Here is a 26,289-nt window from a genome sequence, read left to right as displayed (position 1 = left end):
GATTTTGTTAATGTGGATATTCTCTCTCTGCCTTTAGGCTTTTGGGGTAAGGGTTTCTCTATCTTGTTGATTTCCTTAAAGAACCAGCTCTTTGTTTCATTGACTCTTTGTATTGTTTTCTTTGTTTCTATTTTATTGATTCAGCCCACAATTTTATTATTTCCTGGCATCTACTCCTCCTGGGTGAGTCTGCTTCTTTTTGTTCTAGAGCTTTCAGGTGTGCTGTTAAGTCACTAGTGTGAGATCTCACCACTTTCTTGATGTAGGCACTAAGTGTCATGAACTTTCTTCTTAGCACTTAGTTTTCACATTGTCCCATAGGTATGGGTATGTTGTTCTTTCATTTTCCTTTAATTCTAAGAAGTCTTTAATTTCTTTCTTTATTTCTTTCTTGAGCAAGGGATGAATCAGTTAAGCATTGTTCAATTTCTACGAATTTGTAGACTTTCTGCAATTAGTATTGTTGTTGAGTTCTAACTTTAAGCCATGGTGATATGATAAGATATGGGGCATTATTCCAATTTTTTTGCATCTGTTTAGGTTTGCTTTGTTGCCGATGTGGTCAGTTTTAGAGAAGGTCCCATGAGGTGCTGAGAAGAAGGTATATTCTTTTTTGTTGGAGTGAAATGTTCTATTGATGTCTGTTAAGTCCATTTGAGTCATGACATCCTTCAGTTCTCTTATTTCTCTATTAAGTTTCTGTCTGGTAGACCTGTCCAGTAGTGAGATTGGGGTATTAAAGTCTCCTACTATTAATAGTCAGGCATTAAGACCAGCAATTGACCAATGGGGCCTCATGAAACTAAAAAGCTTCTGTATGGCAAAGGACACCATCATTCAATTGAGGAAGCAGCCTACAAAACTGAAAACAACTTTAACAATTATACATCTACAGGATGCTATACTACATAGAATACACAAGGAACTAAAAAATCTACACATCAATAAAAGATAACCCAATTAAAAATGAGGCACGTAACTAAAAGATGAAACATAAATGACAGCTTTAGCCATCAGGGAAATGTGAAGTAAACGTTTTTGCTATTCATCTTACTCCCATCAAAATGTACAAGATAATAAAAGGGGCTAGATGTTGCTTAGCTTTAAGAACACTTGTTGCTATTGCAGAAGATCCATGTTTGGTTCCCAGCACCCAGATGATGCTTCACAACTGTATGTGACTCCCATTCTACAGGACCCCAAACCCTTTTCTGACCTCTGAGGTATCATTCATGAGTATGGTGCACATACATCATTCAAGTAAAACATACAATAAAATAAAAAATATTTTCTAAAAAGACTCTGACATAATGTTAAAAAATGGACCTCATTAACTAAAAGACAGGCAGAAGAATGGAAGGGAAAGAAAGGAAAGAAGGAAGTGAAGAAATCTAAAAACAAGTAGTGTCAGATGCTGACAAGAATTTGGGAAAGGGGACTGCTGGTGGCAGTGTGCACCGGTGTAGCCACTGTGGAAATCATTTAATGTGGGGGTTCCTCAAACAGCTAGAAACAAGTATGATCCAGTTGTACCAATCTTGGACATGTACCCAAATGACTCTAACTACAGAGACACTTGTTAATCCAGAATCACTGTTGCTTTATAGACAGGAAATGGAAACATCTTAGATGTCCATCAATTGATGAACGGAAAATGAAACATTTACACAATGGAATGTTATTGAGTGGGGGATAGGAGGGTAGGATAAAGGAGAGATTTGGGGACATAAAGGCTAGTTGAAAAAAATGCCATATGGAAACCTAGTACTGTATAATCCTTCTTAGAGATATACATATATATAAGATAGATAGATAGATAGATAGATAATACATACATACATACATACATACATACATACATACATACGCTGGGCAGTGGTGGCACATGCCTTTAATCCCAGCACTAGGAAGGCAGAGGCAGGTGATCTTTGTGAGTTCAAAGCTAACCTGATCTACTGAGCAAGTTCCAGGGCAGCCAGGGCTATAAACAGAGAAACCCTGCCTCAAAAATAAAATAAAATATACACATATAAAGGTATAAATGTAGTTACCTTATAAGTGGTGGACAATACCCCAACTAGACACGGTATGCTATCACATAAATTTCCAATACCAGGAACGGGTTATCTTTTTTGGTCTATTGGATAGAGGAGTCCTAGAGGCTCCCAAACATTACAGGCTATTGTCAATGCTTACCTTCCAGAACAAGATTGTAAAGACCCTTTTACTAAAGACATCACATATTTGAGACATAGAACATTTGGAAGCTTGGTCCCTATTGGCCAGTGTTTATAGTGCTGGGAGGCGCTATTCTTGCCATTAAAGGAGAAAAGTAATCATTACTCTCACCCAGCTGTGAACCTTGTGAGCTATAATAATGACCTGTTCGGCAAGAAGTACTCCCTGGTGCTAAAGTGGCACAAACATTGTGGAAATAACCAACCACTCTTTGATTAGATTTAAGGGCCACTCCAAGAGATGGAATTCATACCTGATACTGTCAATTAGGCCAATAACTTGTGACTAGATCTGTCTTGGGACCTTAAAGGAAAACCTACTATTATGGTCCTCCTAATGATGACATTGCTATAGTCATATGTTGGTCAGCCTTCATCAATGTCCTTCTTGCAGTGGATGACAAGTAATACACTCACTTTGTCAACATGCAGAGAATAGAAGTGTCCAGCTCTAAATGGGACATCTATATGACAACCATCCCTGCAAGGAGGCTCAACGATCTATCTGTGTGGAAGAGGGGCAGAGAGATCGCACAAGCAGAGGTAGTGGATGGCTTCAGGAAAACAGTGTTTTCCAGACGCAGCTCATCTGATGAACACATGAACTAACAGAGACTGTGACAGTCTGTACAAGACCTGTACAGGCTTAAGCATGGAGGAAGGAAGATAGCATGAAGTCTCCCCTAGTTGAGGAGCCTTGATTGCTGTGGGGAGAGGAAGAGTTAGGTGATTTCAATGATATGAAGCCTAATATATTAATGACAGTCCAGGTGAGGGATATTAATTGGTATTAGTATTAGACTGAGAATTAGTTGGCTAACACTTTTTGTTTTAAGTTGCATACCTATTTAAAAATATTTTTTATTTGCTTCCTAACCTCCATTATGATCTTTCCAACCCTACTCTTAGCTCAAACTAAAGCAGCCTGCTTGCAGGAGCGGAACCCCTCCTCCCACCCCACCTCTACTGTCTGGGGATTCTACCTCTTGGTGAGGACCCAGGCCTTTTATTCCTGTCTCTCCAGACTTATTCTTCACCCTATTACAGCCTACCTCCAGGAGCCCCTCCTCCCACCCCACCTCCATTTCCTGGGGTACCTTTGAGTACAGACCCATCTTAGCTCTTTCCCACCAACCCTGTCAGCCTTGTGTTGGCTGTCAACTCACAGAAACACGTACTAAAGGGACCTCCAGTGGCCACACTAGGCTAGGACTACGGTAAGTGATTTTACTCTCCTAAAATGTCCTTGATTGTTCCTCATAAAGTGTTCTCATAAGGAAATGACATTGGTTAATCAATAGATTCCCATATTTTCTTCTTTTAGAAACAGGATTTCACTATGTAGTGGAGACTTAGTGATCCGCTTGCCTAAGTATCCCTGGGCAGGATTACAGATGTGTGCTCCGACTCCCGTAGGCATATTCATACTTAACACTTTAACAACCATTTTTCTTCCAGCTGTTCCCTAATGTTTTGACTAGAGTAGAGGCAAATTCGTTGTTGCAGCCTCCTTCTCCTCGCTCCGGAAGGTCGAAATCTGAAAGTTTCTGGAATAGGCCTCCGCGTTCCACTCAGCCCGAACTACATCTCCCGGCAGACGTTGCGCCCCACCGCCGGCGTGACGCATGGCCTGCCGGGAGCAGGCTGGGAGGCGGCGGCCCGGCCCAATGGGTGCGGGCTCCCGAGGGGAGGGCGGAGGAGAAGAGGAAGCAAGCGGGGCCGTGGGCCGCGTCCCCATTCATTGCAGTGGCTTGCTGGGTCGGGGTACCGTGTTTTCCGAGCCATGGAGGCGCTAATCCCGGTCATCAATAAGCTGCAGGACGTCTTCAACACGGTGGGCGCCGACATCATCCAGCTGCCGCAGATCGTCGTGGTGGGAACGCAGGTGAGGTGAGGCCGCGATGGCGAGGCCTGGCCGGGCCGAGAGCCTGCGGGTGTCAGCGGGAAGGAGGCCGCCCGGCCGCCCGGTGCTCCCCACGGGTGTCGGGCGCTCAGCGGGCCGAGTGGCCCTGCAGCCTGCGGCCGGGCGCGGCTTGGCCCAAGGGCACTCGGGGGACGCGGGCGGGCGTTTGAGCCGCGGTCGCTTCCTTCCGGCAGCTGAGGACGCGGTCGCCTCGGCTTGCCGTGGGGCCGAGGGGCAGCAAGCTAGACGGTGGCCCCGGAGCGTTACAGCGTCGCGAGATTAAAGACAATCCCGTGTGGAGTTGGAGTTCTGAGGTTAGGCAGGAGCACCAAGTTTGTTTTGTACCACTCCATGACTTTGGTGTTTATAGTTTTCTGGCTGTGACCCAAATTTGGCATAAGATTCTCTGGCCTTTTCACGTGGGGTACTGTAGATGAGCCAGTTTTTTGTTGTTGTTGTTGTTGTTGTTTTTTACGTGAAAAGAGTGTTGAAGAAATAAATATCTAGAGTAACGGAGATATGTGAGTCTCTGTCTCTACCCACCCCCACCCCCTTTTTTTAACCGCTTGCTTTGGGCTGAAAAGGAATAACAGAACTTTGGGGGTGGGGGAGTAGAGACAGGTCCTGCTCTGTATTTCAAGGTGGCTAAGAATTCCCCATGTAGCCTGAATTGGCTGAAACGTGCAGTCCAGCTGCCGCAGCTCCCTTGACGGACAAGCCACCACTCCCAGATTTATGTTTTTATTTTTTTAATTTTATGTGTGTGAACGTTTCGCCTGGTGCTGGAAGTGGAGTTACAGACGGTTACTAAGCTGCCTTGTGGGTTCAGGGAATCGAATCCGGGTCTTCTGGAAGAGCAGCCTTTGCTCTTAACCTCAGGCCATCTCTCCAGCCTCTTAATAATACAGATTTTTAAGTGCTTCCGTTTGTTAATAGTGTTCTCTTCTGAGGTGATGATTTCTCCATATTCCATGGGGTGCAGTGCTAGGGAAAAGTGCATAAATATTACGAGAAGAAATAGATCAGAGGATATCCACATACTTCAAACACTCCTGCAGCTTATTGTTATTTATTTGGGCTTTAAATGGTTAAAGCAGTAGAAATAACTTTTGGACCATTTGCTTGGTCTCTTAACAGGGTTAGTATAGATTCTATTCTGTCAGTCGTGTCTGCATATTCCAGCTTTAACATTTGAGGATATCAGTTCAGCCTTTGAGTATACCACAAACAATATTTTTGTTTTAGCATTTTGTTTACTAAGACCATTTAGTAGGTCTCTAAAGATTTCCAATGATACAGTATTGCTCATTGTAATGAGATACTTAATTTTACATGTCGGCATTACAGTTTCCCCTCCCTCTATTTCTAAGTTGTTTTTTTTTTTTTTTTTTTTTTTAATGTTACGTGTATGGTTTGTCAGCATGTGTATTATCATCTCATGCTTGCTCTTTGGAAACCAGAAGGAGGCAGCTGATCCCCTGGAACTGGCTATGCAAATGGCTATGAGCTGCCATATGCATGCTGGGAATTGAACTTGGGGCCTCTGCAAGAGCAACTAGTGCGGGTAACCACTGAGGCATCTCTAAAGCCCTGAGAGAGTGGGACTTTTTTTTTTTTTATTTTTTTTAAAAGTAGTTTTTGTAAATAAAATTAGAAAACATGACATATTTTTTTTCGTGCTAATTGAGAATTGTTACGTATCTTCAGAGCAGAAACTTCATGTGGACTTTAAAGAGATTTTCTAACTCACTTTCACTATGCATCAGTAAAAGAATCAGAGAAATGGTGAATCAGTTTAAAGAATTTAAAATCAAGGTGGCTTTTCTTCAGTAGATGGGCCGGAAGGCCTTGGGAATTCATCCCAGTGGTGATACTTACATGCTGCTTCTCCGTGTTAATACTAGAAATTTTCAAAGGATTAATTTTTGACTTGACAGTTTGTTTTTTTTTCCCTCTGTCCAGTTCCTTAGTGTATCTAAATTTTTGTTCATTTTTTATTCAGGTACAAGAGAAGTAGAGTTTAGAAACTTTAGTTTCCCCCATGTTTAGCACTGAATCATCTTTCCCTTTTTATTCTGATGATGTAGAACAATAAAGCACATAGTTCATATTCTTATTTAATGGAGTAGTACAGTGAGTTCCAGACATGCACATACATAGCGAGACTCTACTTTATTTTCTGTTTTTGTAAAGACAGGAAGAATCTCTGTCTTTCCAATTAAATTCCTGCCGGTTCCTTTCTGTTGAGTGATTCTCAAATAAGTGTATGAAAAATCATGTTGAATACAAATTTCCTGGATCCTATTCCTAGATGTTTTGATTTTATAAATCTGAAGTGAGCAAGGTGACATGAGATTCTGATAAAATCTGGCTCATATATTCTTAACAGAAAAGTTTTTAGTGAATTTTTGAATTTTAAAACACATAGTATTGGAAAAAGAATAATTTGGGGTTTTCTGAGTTTACGAGCACAGTGCCATTCAATAATACTGATTTGGGTGACATTCATTTTATTTTCTTGTTTGTTTTGAGGTCGGATCTTCCTATATATCTCTGGCTGGCCTAGAACTCACCATGTAGACCAGGCTGGCCTTCCACTCAGAGATCTGCCTGCCTCTGCCTCCTGAGTATTGGGATAGAAGGCCTGTGCCACCACAGGTAGCACCTGGGTGGCATTCTTGATCAACTCATAAGCACACTGGATCTTGACTGCTTATGTTATGCACATAATTTTAACATCTGACTCCCTGGGGTTGGGAGTTAAAGGAGTTGGGGAGAGAGAATTGTGTTTAGAGGTACCAGCCGCTTATTCTTTATTACTTAGCTAATACTTTCTAATTCCTGAGATAGTCTGCATGGAAAGAAAAGCAAATGGGGAGTGTAGAAGGAACGGCGGGGTTGTGTCCCGCCACCTGGCTAGCTTTGCCCAAAATAATTACACGCAAACTGTATTCTTTTAAACACTGCCTGGCCCATTAGTTTCAGCCTCTTATTGGTTAATTCTTATATCTTGCTTTAACCCATATTTAGTAATCTGTGTAGCACCACGAGGTGGTCGCTTACCAGGAGAGATCTTAACCTGCATCCATCTGGGAGAGGAGAGGCATGGCGACTGCCTGAAGCGTCTCCCCCATTGCCTTCTACCCAGCATTCTGTTCTGTTTACTCCGCCTACCTAATTTTCTGTCTCTTAAAGGGCCTAGGCAGTTTCTTTATTAAGTAACCAATGAAAGTCCTCCATCATTTCCCCTTTTTCTGTTTAAACAAAAAAGAAAGGCTTTAACTTTAACATAGTAAAATTACATATAACAAAACAGTTATCAAGCAAGAATTACAGTTACAATATTTAGATCTATTTTATCTTTTATCATAACTAAGGAAAGCTATAACTATCTATTTATTCTTCAACTCCATCAAAGACTCCAGAAGGATATAATACTACCTAAATAAACAAGAAATATGTAACTTTCAAACTCTAGAAATGACAGAGACCACTCGCTGCCTGGACAGTCACCCAAAGTTCCTCTGTACCGTTGGGGCATCTATCTTCGGCCTTCAGGTCCATAGTATTCAGGAGACTTTTCCATGAAGCAGGAAATTCCAAAGACAGTTTAGTCACTTTCTGCTGTGTCCTGCAGAACGTCTTGCAGACTATTTCACGAATCAGGAACCCCGAAAGACCATCTCACCTTTAGGCAAGTTCAGCAGCCCTCTTTCTGCGGGTTCTTTGTGTCCAGTTTATGCAACAGTCCAGGCAAGAGCAGTTTCTTGCCCAAATGGCTAACCAACTCTATAAGGAGCCTCTTCGATGCCCATCTTCCTCTTGAAGTAGCTGGTGTTGCCAGGAGCAGACGTGTCTCATTGTCATGAAAAGCCCTAAGTTATTAAAACATTAAATGCCATGTTCTGTAGTCTTTGAAAGATATGAAGAATGTCTATCTGAAATATATCTGTGTACATCTAGAAAATCTAACATGACTACAAGCTTGACTATTATTGATGATTATCCATTAACAAGCTATATTTCCTAATTATACATTACATTTTTAAATAAACTACACAATCACAATACCTTAATCAAGATCAGAAATACATATACATATAACAAAATTGACTTTAAAATCTATACCAATGCAAATTATTCATATCTATATCAGGGGAGAGAAAAGATTGATACTTTTTAGACCATGTTGTACTTTGCAGGCAGAGAAGGTAAGATTTAAAACAAGTTCTGTGTCTCAGCGTGGGACATTTAATCACTATTTTTTAAGTTGAGAATCAGGAAGAGCAGCCCTGTAGGTGTATAAGCCAAACCTCCACTGTTTCGTGCTGACATTCCAGTGCAGATGGCAGCAGCCTGAGGCTGTGGCTTAGTGTCGCTTGTGGTACATTTTCCTTTGCCTTTTATTTCAGTCACTTCAGCACTCCTTCAATGCTTAGGACGATCTAGAAGGATTTTCTCAATCAGTTTGTAAACTAACTTTAAAAAGTTTAACATTTAGCCAGGCATTGGTGACATATACCGTTAATCCTAGCACTTGGGGAGAGGCAGGTGGATCTCTGTGAGTTTGAAGCCAGCCTGGTCTACAGAATGAGTTCCAGATCAGCAAGGGCTGTTACACAGAGAAACCCTGTCTCCAAAAAAAAAAAAAAAACAAAAAACCCAGAAAAGAAAAGGTTTGTCCTTTAGAAAACTGAAGTATTTATACACCATAAAGTCATAGTGAAGTACACATTTGGTGACTGTGGAGTAGACATGGACGGAGTTGTGAAGTTATCGCTAGTTTTATTCCTAACTTTGCAGTGCTGGCTAGTTTCTTGACATAAGCATGTGGGAAGTCCCAGCCATTGTAGGTGGTGCTGCTCCTAGGCAGGTGGTCCTGTGCTCTATAAAAAGCAAGCTTAGGGAGCGTGCTGAGCAAGCCAGTAAGCAGTTTCCTTCCATGGTTTCTGCTACAGTTCCTACCTCTAGGATCCTGCTTTGATTTCCTGCTCTGACTTGTCTTCATGATGGACTATAACCTATAACATGAAATAAGCCCTTTACTCCTCAAGTTGCTGTTGGTCATTGTCTTTTATCACAGCAGAATAAAGCAAACTAGAACCTTTTTATTGTCCCATAAAGAAACCTTTACTCATTAAGGATCCACTCTTTCATCTTACCTTCCCCCTAAATCCTGATAAGCATTAATCTACCTTTTGTCTATAGGTTTGCCTGGTGTAGACATTTCATATATAGAGAGTTCTATGATATGGTCTTTTGTGTTTAGTTTCACTATCCCAGAATGCCTGTCGTGGTGTATATTAGTGTAAGTTGAGTATCTTTACTGCAAAACGGTCTCAAGTGCTCCAGTATCCAACAATTTTAGTGCTATGATGCCACAAGTATAAAATTCCATGTTTTGCCTTGTGACAAGTAGATTGTGGTTAAAGTATACACACAAGTTAAAGAGCGGTTAAGAGTGCTGTTTTTGCACAACAGGTGTCTCACAGCTGCCTATAACTCCAGCTCTAGAGGACCCAGCAGCTTCTCTCTGGCTTCAGCGGCTACCTGCACACATGGCATCACTCATACACATATACACTATACATATAAATAAACATAGATCTTGACGAAAACTGCAGGCACATTAATGTATTGATAAACATGAAGCATGCATGAACTGTGTCTAGATTTGTATCTCATCTCGTAAGATACCTCATATACACATGCAATATTCTACAATTCTAAGACTCCCAAATCTGAAATGCTTCATTTTTGACCCAAGCATTTCAGATAAAAGAACTCAACCTGCTTTTTTTTTCCTCTTCTCTATCTCCCCCCCACCCCCCCGCTTTTTGGTTGAATAATACTCTTCTATAGATTTGCTGTAGCTTATTTATCCACAGCATGCCTTTTAAGTAGTATACATTTTGTAGTATGTATTAGTATAGATAGAATATCCTTGAAAGACACTGGTTGTTACTATGTTTTTGCTAGTATAAATAATTTTGCTGTAAATATTTATTTGCCAATCTTTGTGTGGACAATGCCTTCAGTTCCCTTGATTCTAGGAATAGATTTGTTGGTTCAAATAACAGCAATTATGTTTAAGTTGTTTTGCTTTATTTTGTTTTGTGTTTCTGAGACAAGGTCTTGCTGTTTAGTACAGGCTGACCTAGAACTTTATGGTTGTACATCTGCCTCTGACTCCTGAGTTTGGGATTACTGGGGTTTCACTTTACTGTGCTCAAATTAATCATTGTAAAGACAGTTCAGTGACAGCACATTCTTTTTCTTTTTTAAAAAAGATGTATTCATTTATTACATATACAATGTAAGAAGAGGTCATGGGGATCTCATTACAGATGGTTGTGAGCCGCCATGTGGCTACTGGGAATTGAACTCAGGACCTTTGGAAGAGCAGTCAATGCTCTTAACCTCTGAGCTATTTCTCCAGCCCAAGTTAGCACATTCTTAATATAAATATGCCACCTGTCTCCAGAACATTGTACTATAAAAGAAAACTCTAGTCCTTAGTCACTCCCCATTTCTCTTTATGTTGTTCTACTTTATTCTCTTTATATTGTTCTACTTTATTTTGTTTATGTTGTTCTACTTTATTCTGTTTGTTGTTCTACTTTATTCTGTTATATTCTACTTTATTCTCTTGATTTACTTATTCTGAATATTGTATGGTAATAGAATACAGTATATAATTTATGTCTGACTTCTTCCACTTAGTATAGGTTTTTTTTCATGTTGTAGTATGTACCAGTATTTCATTCCTTCTAAAGGTTAAATAACATTTTAGTATATGGATAAAAGACCTTTTGTTTATTCATTCATCCCTTGATGGATGCTTGGGCTGTTTCTGCTGCTCTTAATAGTGTTGCTCTGACCATTTATGTACAGGTCAGTTCTCAGTTCTTCATGAATAGCTAGGATTGAAACTATAGGCCATAAAACGTCTACGGTGGCTGCACCATTTAAAAATTGCCACTAGCCGGGTGGTGGTGACATACACCCTTAATCCCAGCACTCGGGAGGCAGAGGCAGGTGGATCTCTGTGAGTTTGAGGTCAGCCTGGTCTACAAGAGCTAGATCCAGGTCAGGCTCTAAAACTACAGTGAAACTCTGTCTTGAAAAAAATAAAATAAAAAACAATAAATAAATAAATATTGCCACTAACAGTATAGGAGGACTCATCAGTATTTCTGTCTTCATCAGTATTTATCTGCCTTTGAACCATCCTAATAATGTGTGCACACTGTGTCATTGTAGGTTGGCTTTGCCTTTCCTTAGTGCCTAATAATCCAAAACATGTTAATGTGCTTGTTGGAGTTGTCCTTTTACTGTTGAATTGCTAGAGTTCTTTATAAGTTGGATACTAGGGCCTTACCAATATGCTTGTAAATACTTTCTTCTCCTCAGGAGATTGCCATTTCACACTGACTAATGTTCTTCAATGCACAGAAGTTTTTGATCTTGATAAAATTATCTTTTTCTTTGTTGGATAGACTTAACGTGTTGCTAAATTCCAAGACATAGAGGTTTATTGTGTTTTCTTCTAATGTTTTTAGCTTACCTATTTAGCTTGCATAGGTTTTTAACCTGTTTTCAGAAAAATTTTGTCTGTGATGGGGGCCCAACTTTATTTTTTATATATGCCTATTTACTTAGCACCATTTGCTTAGGAGTTAGTCTTCTGTTCATTGCATAGTATCGGCATCTTTCAAAATCAGTTAACCATAGATGTATGGGTTTATTCCATATGTATACTCTTAGGTCCTTATTACACTTCTTTGATTACTTTGCTCTTATTCTACATTGTTTGGTTATTTGGGGCCCATTAACAATCCATGTGAATTTTAGTATTAGCTTTCCCATTTTTGTAACTAAGATTGTTTGGATTTTGACAGGATGAAATCTCTTTGAGTCAAATATAATTCTGTAGTTCAGTCTGACTTTGAATTATCAATCCTGAATCAACTGCATGAGTGCTGGAATGATAGGTAGCACCACTCTGATTGATAGTTTTTCTTTCAGCACCTTGAACCAGCCCATTGCTTAACTTTTGATGGGCAGTCTACTATATCCATTATTAATCCTACTGAGGATTACTTGTACTGGTGCGTTGAGTCATGTCTCTGATTTTTTTGTTGTTGTTGCTCTTGGTCTGCTTTTCTACAGTTGGATTCTACTCTGTCACAATGGCTTGTTTCTATCTCTTACTTGTATGGAGTTAATTAGACTGCTTGTTTGTAGACTCAGGGTTGTATTATGCTTTTCTGGAAAAGTGGGGTGGGGCTCTGTTCTTAGGACCTTGAGGCTTGAACCCAGGGCTTTGTACTTGCCAAATGCACAGTGTAAATGTGAGTTATGCCTCCAGCTCTGTGGAGTGGGAGTTTTTGTAGATATAAATTTGGTCTTAACAAATATCTGAATCTCTTATGATCCAGAATCGTATAGTCAGTAAAAATTCTTTACTAATGGCTGCTAGTATAACATTTTAGAAAGCCTGGACTGTGGGAGTTGACATGTTAATATTTTGAGCTGTATGTGCATTAGTTATTCGGTGTAAAAAGAGTATGTTAATGTTATGGGTTTTGTTTTGTTCTTAGGTAGAGTGTTGTAGCTGTAAGGAAAAAAGCATGTCAGTGTAACTGATAAATTGAATATTTCTAAGAATTCTATGGGAAATATTTAAGCAAAAGATATTAAGGAAAGTATTTCTATAAATTTATTCTAAATAAAATGAAAAAGAATGGGTCGTTACCCAGTTACATTAATAGCAGGAGTTTAAGAGTCTGTTGTATATAATGAAAAATATAAACTTAGGGATTAAAAAGTTGAATAAGTGGGCATGGTGGCACACATCTTTGATCCTGGCACTCGGGAGGCAGCAGCAGGAGGATCTCTTGAGTTCAGGGCCAGCCAGGAGTACATAGTGAGACCCTGTCTCAATAAAAAAGTGACGGACTCAGCCTTGGTTAATGTGTCGTGGATGAACTAATGTTAGTTATTAGTGAAAAGGGCCGAAACTGGTACAAACATTTTCAGTGAAAGAGCTTATCTCAGATTGAGTTGAAAGCACAGTAAGTGTCGTTACCATATAATTCTTAAGGAGCTACAGAATGATCATGACATCTGGTCATTTTGGAGGTCGGCTTTGGAGGTGGAGATGAAAGAGTTGCAGTAAGACCTATTGTCAGCATGTCAGCTGTAACATTGTCCTTTTAGGGCTTTTTGTATGATAGCTGTCCTACAGACTTTCTGGAAAAGGCGTGAGTGTAGTTATAAGTCCACCAGCAGAAAACAACCTCTTAATGTGGCCAGTTGTTGAAGAAGCTAATTTTACATACATTTTCAAATCTAGAGAAGAAAAGAAGGACCAGAAACTCATAGACATGTATTGTTTGGTCTGTATGTTTTGACATAACAAGAAATGTGTTTCAAACTTGGTAGATAGTTAACTGGACTCTTTAAAAAGAAACAAACAAACAAAAAAAAACCCTATGAATGTAAAATAATGCTTGCCTTAATGGGCCTGGAGTGCTTAGCTACTGTTCCCTTTGTTACTAGTTGCCTTCAATGTGCTTGCAAAACCATATATGTGTTTTCTTTTTTACAGTGTAATTAGGGCAGTGAGGTTTCAATTGTCAATTGCTGGTCTTAATTCTTAGGCAAATCTAGAACTCGTTTTTTATGCCTGTATCCTGTAGGGTACTACTCATGTTTTCTTTTAGCAGTTTTGGCATTTTGGAATTCACATTTAGGTCTTTGATCAATTTCAAGTAGTTTTTGTGCAAGGTGATAGATATGGACCTCATTTTGATTTTCTACATGTGGATGTCAGTTTTCTTAGTACCATTTCTTGAAGATGCTGTTTTTTCTCCAGTCTATGTTTTTGCATCTTTGTCAAATATCAGAAGATGGCTATAGTTACATGTCCTTATATATGTTTTCTTTGTTGGTCTACATGTATGTTTTGTTCCATTACCATAATGTTTTTATTACTTAGGCTCTATAATATATTTTGTAATCTGGAATGATCATCCCTCTAGAAATTTTGCTCAGGATTGTTTTGATTATTTGGGATATTGTGTGGTTTCATATACATTTTATAATTTTTTTCTATTTCTATGAAGACTAAGAGGGGATTTGCTTGATATTGCATTGAATATATTTTTGCATAATAGTCATTTTGCAATATTAATTCTATGTGAATTATATAACATGAGCTTGGGAGGGTTCTATTTTCTAGGGTCTTCAGTTTCTTTAGAGGCTTAAAGGTTTCATTGTATAGGTCTTTTTTACTTGGTTATTTCTTAGATATTTTTCTTTTGAGGCTATTGTGAATGGGGATATGTCTGTGCTTTCATAGGGTATTTGTTGTTGATGTGTAGACAAATAATTGGTTTTTGTAAGTTGATTCTGTATCCTGTCACTTGGTTAAAAAAAAATTCTGGAGGGACTTTTGTCTCTTATGTATGGTATATCATCTGAAGATAGGGATAATTTTTAATTTCTGTCTCTTGCCTTATTGCGCAAACTGGTGTTTTCTGGAATAGGAATAGTGGATAGCACTGTCTGGTTACTGATTTCAGTATGATTGCTTTGATCCCTGCTACCATATAGGGTAAATGTTGGCTGTGGGTTTGTCATCTATAGCCTTCATTATGTTCCCTCCAGTCTTTTCTAGGACTTTGATCATAAGGGCATATTAGATTTTGACAAAGCCCTTTCTGGATCTATTGAGATGGTAATTGATTTTTGTCTTTAGGTTCATTTATTTTATTAAATTATTGACTTGGTGTGTGTTGAACTTTCCCTGTATCTCCTGGATAAAGCCATTTTGGTCATGTTGGATATTTTTTTTCTTTCTTTTTTAATGTATACTTGTATTTGGCTTGCCAGTATATTATTCCAGATTTCTGAATTGATGTTTATCAGGGATATTGATGTGTAGTTTTCTTTCTTTGTTGTGTCTCTACCAGGTGTGGGTATTAGGATGATACTGGCTTCATTACGGAATTAGAAGTACTTCTCTCTTTTTTTTTTCCTTTATTTTAATAATTTAAGAAGTATTCACTATAAATCTTGTTTAAAAGTCTGGTAAAATTCATCTAGGCTTGTGTGTTTGGATTTAGTTGTTCGTTTTGCCATTTTGTCTCATTTCTTACGGGTCTGTTTAGGTGGATGATCTCTTTGTTTAACTTTGGTGATTTGGATCAATCTAGAAATTCCTCCATTTCTTTTTGGCTATGTCAGTCAGAGACCACACTCGGTCCTAGGTCTTTAAGCTATAGAACCCGTCTTCATGACCACATGTACATTGCAAAGCAGTTTCTAAGTAATCATGCCTTACATTTTATTGTGCACCTGGAACTGGAGTGACTGTTGCCTGGAAACTGTTTTCCAGCTTGTACTGTATTTAAATATGCTGACAGTAAAACCATCTGGCATCAGACTTTCTAATTTGATCCAAACCAACTAAGTCAGGCTAAACCAAGTTTTCATTCTCACTGATTGTTTCCCTGTCTGCCATGACGCTTGCTGGGTCCTCCACAATGCCATGATGCCTGTGATTAACTCACATGGGACAGCTAGAGGAAATGTGTGTACAGTGCAAAAGACAAAATGTAATAAATGCTGAATTTGTGTTAAAGTATATGAAGAATATCTGTGGAACTTTTTTGTAGCATTGTAAATTTCAAATCAAAAACTTGGAACATAGTCACAACCAAAAAGCGAAAGTTTGGTATGAATAAAGAGTCTTACTATAAACCAGTAAGGATAAAACATTGCATTTGAAAAACTCAGAAAGCCCTTGAGCAAGAAGGCATGCAAATTTAAGCAAACTGTTAATGACCATGTATTGAAGTAGCAGAGTTCATAGCAAACTGAAAGTAGTTTGGCTCCGTCTTATTTACACAGGCTAACAGTGCTTAAAATCTGTATGCTCTTAATGTAGCAGCTTAAGTGAAGTACGTCTAAGGAGCTAATAAGTTACTGGAGTCTATGTGCACCCATGCAGATTGCATCAATTTAAATAATCATGTGTTGGGGTTTTGTTTTGTTTTTTGTCAACACAAACCTAGGGAAAGAGGGATTGAGAATATACTTACCTAAAATTGGCCTCTGGGTGTAGTAAGAGGCTGCTTGTTCATTTCCCGGCTGCCCAGACTCCCGAAATAATCACACAAAAAACTATATTATTTAAGTCACTGCTTGGCCAATCACATAAACTAGAATTAATCCACTTCCATTATTTCATATTTTACCACAAGGTTGGTGACCTACTGGCAAGGTTCCAACTGGCAGCTCCTGTCTTTCCCCTCTGGCGGCTCCATGGCATCTCTGTGACTCCTCCTACTCTCTACTCCTCTGTCTGCTTGAAATTTCTGCCTTGTCCTATTCTGCTAAGCCACTGTTCAAAACAGATTTATTCATTCACCAATAAAAGCAACACATAGATAAGGACTTCCCATATCATCTGGGAAAGTCTGTAGGACATTTTCTTAATGATTGATGTAGGAGGGCCCAACTCATTGGCGATGGTGCCATCCCTGGGCAGGTGATCCTGGGTTATATAAGTGGGCTGAGGAAGCCACGAGAGGCAAGACAGTAAGCAGTGTTTCTACATTGCTTCTGCTTCAATTCCTGCCTTGAATTTCTGTCTGAACTTCCCTTTATGCTGTATCTTAACTATAAGCTAAAATAAAACAAAAAGGGACTTCAAACTGAAACTAATCAGAAGAGATAAAGAGGGACATCCCATTCTAACCAAGAGAACAGTTAGCCAAGAAGAAATTACTATCTTAAAGATATATGCATCAAACTCAGGAATGTCCAATTTTATTAAAAATGTACTACTGGCCCCAGTAATCGAGGTGCATGCCTTTAATCTCAGCTCTTGGGGAGGCAGAGGCAGGTGGATCTCCGTGAGTTCAAGGTCAGCCTGGTGTGCATAAGTGAGTTCCAGGACAGCCACAGCTATACAGAGAAATCCTGCCTTGAGAAACTAAAATAAATAAATAAATAGTATGCTGCTGGACTTAATGACATAGAGTAGCATCAATACACTTATAGTAAATGACTTCAGCACCTCAGTTTCTCCAATAGACCAGTCATCTGGGTATAAAATAGGTAGAAATGTGAGAATTAATTGACACTGTACATCAAACGGACTTTAAAGACATCTACATAATATTCTATTCAAACACCAAAGAATACATATTCTACTCAGTAGCACATGAAAGCACATGGAAGGCCACATGTTGGTCTACTTTAGACCAAGACAAATAAATATAAATTTTAAAAGTTTGAAAGCACTCCTTATGTCCTATCTGAACATAATGCAATAAAACTTAAAATTTACAGGAAAAAAGTCTAGTAAAGCTTTCCGCGTTGCCCCGGGACGGGTCCATACGGCGTTGTTCTTGGTTCCCGTAACTTAATGTCCTGCAGATGAAGGAGGAGGATGTCCTCAAATTCCTCGCTGCAGGCACCTACTTAGGTGGCACCGACCTCGACTTTCAGATGGAGCAGTACATCTACAAAAGGAAAAGCGATGGCATTTACATCATCAATCTGAAGAGGACTTGGGAGAAGCTGTTGCTTGCAGCTCGGGCTATTGTTGCCATTGAGAACCCTGCTGATGTCAGCGTCATCTCCTCCAGGAACACTGGGCAGAGAGCCGTGCTGAAGTTTGCTGCCGCCACTGGAGCCACTCCGATTGCTGGCCGTTTCACCCCAGGGACCTTTACTAACCAGATCCAGGCAGCCTTCAGAGAGCCACGGCCCAGGGCTGACCACCAGCCCCTCACAGAGGCTTCTTACGTGAACCTGCCCACCTCTGCGCTACGTGGACATCGCCATCCCGTGCAACAACAAGGGAGCTCACTTGGTGGGCCTGATGTGGTGGATGCTGGCCCGGGAAGTACTCCGCATGCGTGGCACTATCTCCCGTGAGCACCCATGGGAGGTTATGCCTGATCTTTACTTCTACAGAGACCCAGAAGAGATTGAGAAGGAAGAACAGGCTGCTGCTGAGAAGGCCGTGACCAAGGAGGAATTTCAGGGCGAATGGACTGCACCAGCTCCTGAGTTCACTGCTGCTCAGCCAGAGGTGGCTGACTGGTCTGAGGGTGTGCAGGTGCCCTCGGTGCCCATCCGGCAGTTCCCTACTGAAGACTGGAGTGCCCAGCCAGCCACTGAGGATTGGTCAGCAGCTCCCACAGCGCAGGCCACAGAGTGGGTTGGAGCCACCACTGAGTGGTCCTGAGCTCCTCTGCAGACACCTGAGCAAAGGGAAAAAGGTGGAAGGAAAATAAAGTTCCTACAAGCTGTCAAAAAAAAGTCTAGTAAATAGCAGATTCATAGAGATTAAAGTACTACTTTCTAAATGATGATTAAATCAAAGATGAAATCAAGAAAGAAATAAAAAAAACTTCCTGAAACTAAATAAAAATGAAACGACAGCAGCCCCGTGGCAAACAGAAAGCAGCCCTATTTGGAAAGTGTGTAGTTCCCGAATAAATACATACAAGGAGGCCTTTTTTTTTTTTAAAAAAAAAAAAAATGGATGCCCAGTGTTGGTTTGCCTTATTTCTAGCCTTTTCTTAACTTAAATTATCCCGTTTATCTTTTGCCTCTGGGCTTTTACCTTTCTTTACTTCTTAGTCCGTGTCTTGCTGTGTAACTAGGTGGCTCGTCTCTGGAGTCCTCCTTTTCTCATGCTCCTCCATCTTTCCTTCCCAGATTTCTCCTTTTTTTTCTCTCTGCCTGCCAGCCCCACCTATCCTTTCTCCTGCCTGGCTATCAGCCATTCAGCTCTTTATTAAACCAATCAGGTGTTTTAGACAGGCAAAGTAACACAGCTTCACAGAGTTAAACAAATGCAACATAAAAGAATGCAATGCATCTTTCCATCATTAAGTAAATATTTCACAGCACAAACAAATGTAACATATTTTAAATTAATATTCCACAACAGGAGCGCAAATAATTGGCTTAATGAAACAACACAAAAAAATTTAGAAAAATACAAACAAATTAAACCCATTCAAAAGCAAGAAATAATAAAATCAGAGTTGAAGTCAATGAAATTGAAGCAAAAAAATACAAACACTCAAACTAAGCTGGTTCTTTGTGAAGAGGAACAAAATTCACCAACCTTTAGCTTAACTAACCAATAACCGACACTAAGGAAATTCAGAGTATTATGGAAATATTTTAAAAACCTGCACTCTATGGAACTGGGAAATCTAAATGAAAGGGTTGATTTTCTAGATTCATTGAATTCACTGAAACTAAGAAGTCAACAGCCCATAACAAATGAAGAGATTGACATAGTAATAAAAAAAACTAACCAGCTTTTTTTTTTTTTTTTAAGGCTAGAACTAGGGCCAGATGGATTCATAGCAGAATTCTACCAGACTTTCAAAAACAACACAGCCAATAGTTTTATTTCTTAAACTATTCAGAATAGAAACAGAAGAACTCCCAAATTCCTCCTACAAAGCTGGTATCACTCTAACACCCAAACCACATAAAGATTGAACAGTAAAACGGCAGGCCATATTCCTGAGAAACATATACTAAAAATGCATAATAAAATAATTGCGAGCCGGGCGGTGGTGGCGCACGCCTTTAATCCCAGCACTCGGGAGGCAGGGGCAGGCGGATCTCTGTGAGTTCGAGACCAGCCTGGTCTACAAGAGCTAGCTCCAGGACAGGCTCTAAAAAAGCTGCAGAGAAACCCTGTCTCGAAAAACCAAAAAAAAAAAAAAAAAAAAAAAAAAAAAATTGCAAGCAGGATGCAGAGATACTTCGAAAAGACCATATACCTGAATATATAGCTTTTTCCCTGAAATGCAGGGATAGTGAACACTTGCAAGTAAAAAAGGAAATCACAAACATGTACTAAAAGACAAAAATCACATGATCACCTTCAAAAGATACAGAAATAGCCTTTGAGAAAATTCAACATGCCGTCATGATAAAAGCCCTAGAGAATGTAGGGCTACAGGGAACTCAGTAAAAGCCCCATGTGAAAAACTACAGCCAACGTCTTCTAAATGGAGAGAGGCTTGAAGCAATCCAAAGTCAGGAACAGAACAAGGATATCCACTATGTCCACTCCTTTTCAATACTGTGCCTCAAATAGTAGTTGAACAATAAGGCAAGAGAAAGAAATTGAAGGGATATAGGTAGGGAAAGAAGAAATCAAAGTATCCTTGTTTGCAGATGATACGATAGATTAGCGATCTCAAAAATTCTGAGAAAACTTATAGAAGCCATAAACAAATTCAGCAACATGGCAGGATAGAAAATTAGCTTGTATTCATCAATAGCTTTTCTGTATACCATCAACAAACATACCAAGGAAGTCATGAATGTAGTGATGTGAGTGGCGGGCTGCGTTCCCGCCTCCCCGCTCCCAGCCTCCTGGCTAGCTTATGCCCTAAAATAACAACACACAAACTGTATTCATTTAAACACTGCCTGGCCCATTGGTTCCAGCCTCCTTTAGCTAATTCTCACATCTCTTGCTTAACCCAATTTTAGTAATCTGTGTAGCACCACGAGGGGTGGCTTACCGGGAAGATTCTAGCCTGCACCCATCTCAGAGAGGAGAGTCATGGCGACTGCTTGAGACATCTGGCTAACTTCCCTCTTTCCCAGCATTCTGTTCTGTCTACTCCACCCACCTATGTTCTGACCTATAGGCCAAGCAGTTTCTTTATTAATTAACCAATGAAATCATCAGATAGATAGAAGACACACCTACATCACATGAACACAAGAGCCTCAAATAATAAACCTAACCAAGGAATTAAGGGCCTCTATAATGAAAACTTTAAACCTTTGAAGAAATAGAAAAAGACACTAAAAAAATGGAAAGATATCCCATACTCAATGGTTTAGTAGAATTAACATTGTAAAATGAACTTGGGAGGCAGAGGCAGGTGGATCTCAGTGAGTTCAAGGCCAGCCTGGTCTACAAAGCACTTTCCAGGACAGCAGGACTGTTACACAGAGAAACCCTGTCTAGAAAAACAATACAAACAAACAAAAATGACCATTCTACCAAAAGTTATTTATAGATTCAGTGTAATCTTCATCTCATTCTTAGCAGAACTAGATAAAACTATCGTAAAATTCATACAGAACCACCAAAGACCCAAGATAACTAAAATAATCCTGAGCAAACAACAACAAACAACAAAGCCCTACAATGTTGGAGGGATCACAATTCTAAATCTTAACATATATTACAGAGCCATAGTAGTAAAAACAATTTAATATTGGCACAAAACTAGACATTTACACCAAATTGGGACAAAATTAAAAACACACATGAGTATAATTCTAGCCACTTAGCATTTAACAAAGATGCCAACAACATATGCTGGAAAAATGAAAACATCTTCAAAATATGATACTGGGAAATGATTCCACATACAGAAAAATAAAATTAGACCCATGTCTATCACCTTGCACAAAAATTAACTTCAAATAAACCAAAGACCTAAACCTGGAACCTAAAACACAGAAACTGCTAGAAGAAAACATAGGCCATGCCCTACATGATGCAGATACAGGAAAGGACTTCCTGAATGGGACTCCATTTGCCCAAGAATTAAGGCCAACAATTGACAGGTGAGACCTCATGAAACTAAAACGCTTCTGCACAGCTAAAGAAACAGTCAGGTGTTTGAAGAGGAAGCCCACTTCTGGGAGAGACTCTTTGCTAAGTATACATCTGACAGAGGATTAATACCCAGAATATATAAAGAATAATAAAAAAATAAACAAAAAACAAATTTATTCTGAAATTGGGCCTGAAACCCGAATAGAGAGTTCTCAAAAGAAGAAAAAATGGCTAAAAAAAATCTCGAAAAATGTTCATTGTTCCTAGTAATTAGAGAAATGAAAGTCAAAACAACTTTTAGATTTCATCTCACCCCCAGTCAGAGTGGAACAACTGATGTATGCCGGTGCGACCCTGGCAGGTCCCATGATGGGTGGGAGACAGATACTCCATGCAGAGAGCGCTTGGGTATAGAGTTTAGTTAGTGGGTATTGGGAAGGGTATAAGGGTAGAGGGATTATGGAGAGGGGGGAGGAGAGAAGGGGGAAGAAGGACAGACAAAGGGGGAGGGCAGGACTGAAATCAGCTTTCAGCTTGTCTTGGTGGGAGGGGGGAATTGGGCGTGGGCGGAGCTTGTCTTTTAAAGAACAGGATAGGATGGTACCCAGGTTGAACAGGGAAGCTCAGCAGAATTATAACAACAGATAATAAAGGGGGATACAAGATTGACGGGTCTTCATTCATTGTTGGTGAGATTGCAGACTGGTTTAGCCACTGTGGAAATAAGTTTGGAGAATTCTCAAAATCTAAAAATAAACCTACCATATGATCCAGCTATACCACTTCTTAGCATATGCCTAGCAGACTCGACATTATACTCCACAGGTCCTTGTTCAGCCATGTTTATTGCCTCCTTATTCATAGTACTTAGGAAAGGAAAACAATTTAAATATTGTACAACCGAGGAATGAAATTGTCGTACATATACTCTGTGGAGTGGGATTTAGCTGTAAAGAAAAATGAAATCATGAACTTTGCAGGTAAATGGATAGATATGTGTGTATATATACACACACTTTTTTTTTTTTTTTTTTTTTGGTGAGGTAACCCCAGGCCAAGAAATACAAATGCCACATATTCTTTCTCTAGAAAGGCTAGCACCAAATCTTCAGCTCTAAGTAGCATAGCCTGTAGTTACTTCAGAAACTAGGAAAGTAAACAAGGACCGTTGCTTCAGTAGAGGGATTGGAGAGTAATAGAGAGGGTGATATCGGGTTACAAGTATTCTCATCATGGATCAACTCTTAGTTAGGGTTTCTATTGCTGTGAAAAACACAATTTAGGGGAAAGGGTTTATTTAATCTTACAGCCTGCAAGTCATATTCCCTCACTGAAAGAAGTCAGAGCGGGAAGCTAGAGCACGGACCGGGAGCAGCAATGGTGGGAGAACACTGCCTTCTGGCTTGCTCCCTGTAGCTCACTCAACACGCTTTCTTATGCAACCCACGACTACCTGCCTAAGGGTGGCACTGTTCCAGGGAGCTTTGCACTCCCCATCAATAATTAATCAAGAGAATGGCCTACAGACTCACCTATAGGCAATCAGATTGGAGTATTTTCTCCTTTAAGGTTTCTTCCTCCAAACAACTTTGGCTTATGGCAAGTTGACAAAAGCTAAACAGAGAATTTAATGCCTGCTCACTACATTAAAAATATAGTTAATAATGTCCTATTTAAAGTGAAATAGTTATGTATCAATAGTACCTATAGCATATAGGCTTTAAGATTTGGTTAAGAGAGTGTCAAAAAGTAGAATAATTTGGAGCGAGGGGCTGTTTTTTATGTATTTTAAGTGTGGGCTTTTGTTTTCTCTGAATTTGAGTTGTTTGGCTTGTGTGTGTTGCTTTGTTAGTAGAATCTGTTTAGAGAGCTCATTTAGTTTGCTCTTGTGTGTTTTGTTTTCAGAGCAGTGGGAAGAGCTCGGTGCTGGAAAGCCTCGTGGGGAGGGACCTTCTTCCCAGAGGGACTGGTGTGGTCACCCGGAGACCCCTCATTCTGCAGCTGGTCCATGTTTCCCCAGAAGATAAACGGAAAACAACTGGAGAAGAAAATGGTAAATTTCAGAACTGGAATATTATTTTAAATTGATATTCTTTTAAATTATTTTAAAATGTTATTCTTTTTGTCTATTTTTAAGATAATGAATTTCAAGTAAAAAGTTGGCTAGTAAATTGGAAATAGTGGCTATAGCAAAATCAGAAATCTTGTGGAGTGGTATTAATCTTTTATATAAAACAGTTTTTATTGATTTGAAATGCTGAACAGTTTTTGGTAATAGTCCCTTTTGAATAACTCAGCTTAGTAAACTGTCTTTAAATAGAAATCAGTTACTTAAAGTAAAAAAAGTTCCTATTTTACTTGCCATTTTTTGGGCTCATCATGTGCTCACTAATATTGATTATACTTTCCTTTAGTCTTAAGAGAAGGGCTATCTATTACTTATAGAAAAATGTCTTGGTTTTGTGAGACAGGGTAGTCTGAATTATCTTCAGAATCTAAGGGTTACTTCAAACTTGAGACCCTCAATCCTCCTGCATCTCCCTCAGTACCTACATTACAAATGTTGCCATGTCCAACTATAAGAAGAGATTAAATGTTTGAAGTATTACTACTTTTTATTCTTCTTAAATAGTAAGGTTCACCTCTATAGCATGTAATACTTGTACTTTTTTTGTTTTGTTTTATTTTGTTTTCTCGAGACAGGGTTTCTCTTTGTAGCCCTGGCTGTTCTAGAAATGCCTCTGTAGACCAGGCTGGCCTCGAACTCACAGAGATCCACCTGCCTCTGCCTCCTGAGTGCTGGCATGATGTTTTTTTTAAATAGCATATATGAATAGTAAGACCAGAGTATGAGTATAGTCATAATTGTATATAGCTGGATCTTTAGAAATTAAGGTATTTTAAGAATTGTTCTCTGTTAAGAAATTTTTTTTTTTTTTTTTTTTTTTTTTTGTTTTTTCGAGACAGGGTTTCTCTGTGGCTTTGGAGCCTGTCCTGGAACTAGCTCTTGTAGACCAGGCTGGTCTCGAACTCACAGAGATCCGCCTGCCTCTGCCTCCCGAGTGCTGGGATTAAAGGCGTGCGCCACCACCGCCCGGCTGTTAAGAAATTTTAAATTGTTGATGGTACATCTATGCATCATATTAATCATATTAGTGAGATTTGAAAAGGTTGAAAGTATACACCCAGTGATCCTTTTCAGCTCAGGATCTGACTTAGACTTGTGTCCTCACATTGTGGTTGTGCTCTGCCTTGCCCACGGTGTTTGTGCAGAGCGCCAGCTGGAGAGGTTTATCCTCAGTTCAGACTCATTGTTGATCTTCTGCCCTGAGGTGGGTGCTACTGTGACTTCTGGTTTTCTCTCCCCTTCGTTTATCTTAGAATACATTGTAGTGATGACTCTAATTTTATTAAAGTAGGGGAGAACCCTGTCTTGAGCATCTACTATGACTTTAAAACAGGGACTCCAAAATAACTGAAGAAAGTTAATAAGCTTGTTGATATTAGTAAGTATATTTTAAAATTGACTGTCAGCTAAATAGGAAACTTTTTAATTGCTAGGTATTTTCTTGATAAACTAGTATTTATTTTTTATTTCAGTGTTTATTATTAAAGTTTTTTGTTTTATTTATTTTACTTTGAGACAAAGTTTTGCTACATAGCCCTTACTGACTTATAATTTACTGTGTAAACCAGGTGGCTTATCATTTGCAGTGATCCTCTTAATACAGACATGCACAACTATGCCCAGATTATTTAAAGTTTGAACCTTGAGTTTAATCATTCTTGACGAACCTGTGGCTTAGCCTCAAATATCTAGAATAAAATTTTCGGAATTTCATCCTTACCAATTCCATCAGACACATTACCTAATAACTTAAAACAAGAATTTCAGAAAGTATGTGACTCTAGGTCACCTTTTTTTTCCCTCAGCCATTTTGAAAGGGCAGTTTGTCTATCAGAGACTATTTGTAGATGTCATGTTTTCTCAAATCAAGTTTTATTATGTCAGTTCCTTGGTGTCATTTTGCTTATATGTCCAGCATGTTTTGTTGATGTGTGGGCAGGCCAGTAGAACTGCACTTTTTTTTTTTTTTGGTTTTTCGAGACAGGGTTTCCCTGTAATTTCTAGAGCCTGTCCTGGAACTAGCTCTTGTAGACCAGGCTGGTCTCGAACTCAGAGATCTGCCTGCCTCTGCCTCCCCAGTGCTGGGATTAAAGGCGTGCGCCACCACCGCCCGGCAGAACTGCACTTTTTTATCTGCAAATATATTACTCCTGAGCTTAGTCCCTGTTATATATGTGCATTTCCTTACATGTAAAGAAAAATGTGTACTGTGTTCCACCCTTCCTTTATGTTTTGCTACTTTAGAGTATAAAATACGAATTTGAGTATTAAATTTCATTCTTATTTTACTATAATTCTTGGCTTTTTTTAAAAAAGAAAAGCTCTTTTTAACTATTATTTCTATTTCTATTTATGTGTGAATATGTGTGTAGATGTGGTA

General features: G+C 39.3%; 1 protein-coding gene and 1 pseudogene across 8 annotated transcripts in view; both read left to right on the top strand.

Moving 5' to 3' along the window:
* The first annotated feature begins 3,904 nt into the window (after positions 1-3,904).
* Dnm1l (dynamin 1 like) overlaps positions 3,905-26,289 on the top strand; it is a 50,283-nt gene continuing 27,898 nt past the window's right edge. For all 8 annotated transcript variants that reach the window (XM_038345386.1, XM_038345385.1, XM_038345382.1 and 5 more), the window contains exons 1-2: positions 3,905-4,122; positions 23,687-23,834. In XM_038345386.1, the coding sequence (XP_038201314.1) occupies positions 4,021-4,122; positions 23,687-23,834 (250 nt within the window). In that variant the 5' untranslated portion in view covers positions 3,905-4,020. The remainder of the gene's footprint in view (positions 4,123-23,686; positions 23,835-26,289) is intronic.
* LOC119824966 lies at positions 17,581-18,436 on the top strand (annotated as a pseudogene).

Source organism: Arvicola amphibius, chromosome 10, assembly GCF_903992535.2.
Source record: "Arvicola amphibius chromosome 10, mArvAmp1.2, whole genome shotgun sequence".
Lineage (NCBI taxonomy): Eukaryota > Metazoa > Chordata > Mammalia > Rodentia > Cricetidae > Arvicola > Arvicola amphibius.
Note: the sequence above shows the minus strand (reverse complement) of the source record. Positions and strands in the feature narration are given on the sequence as shown.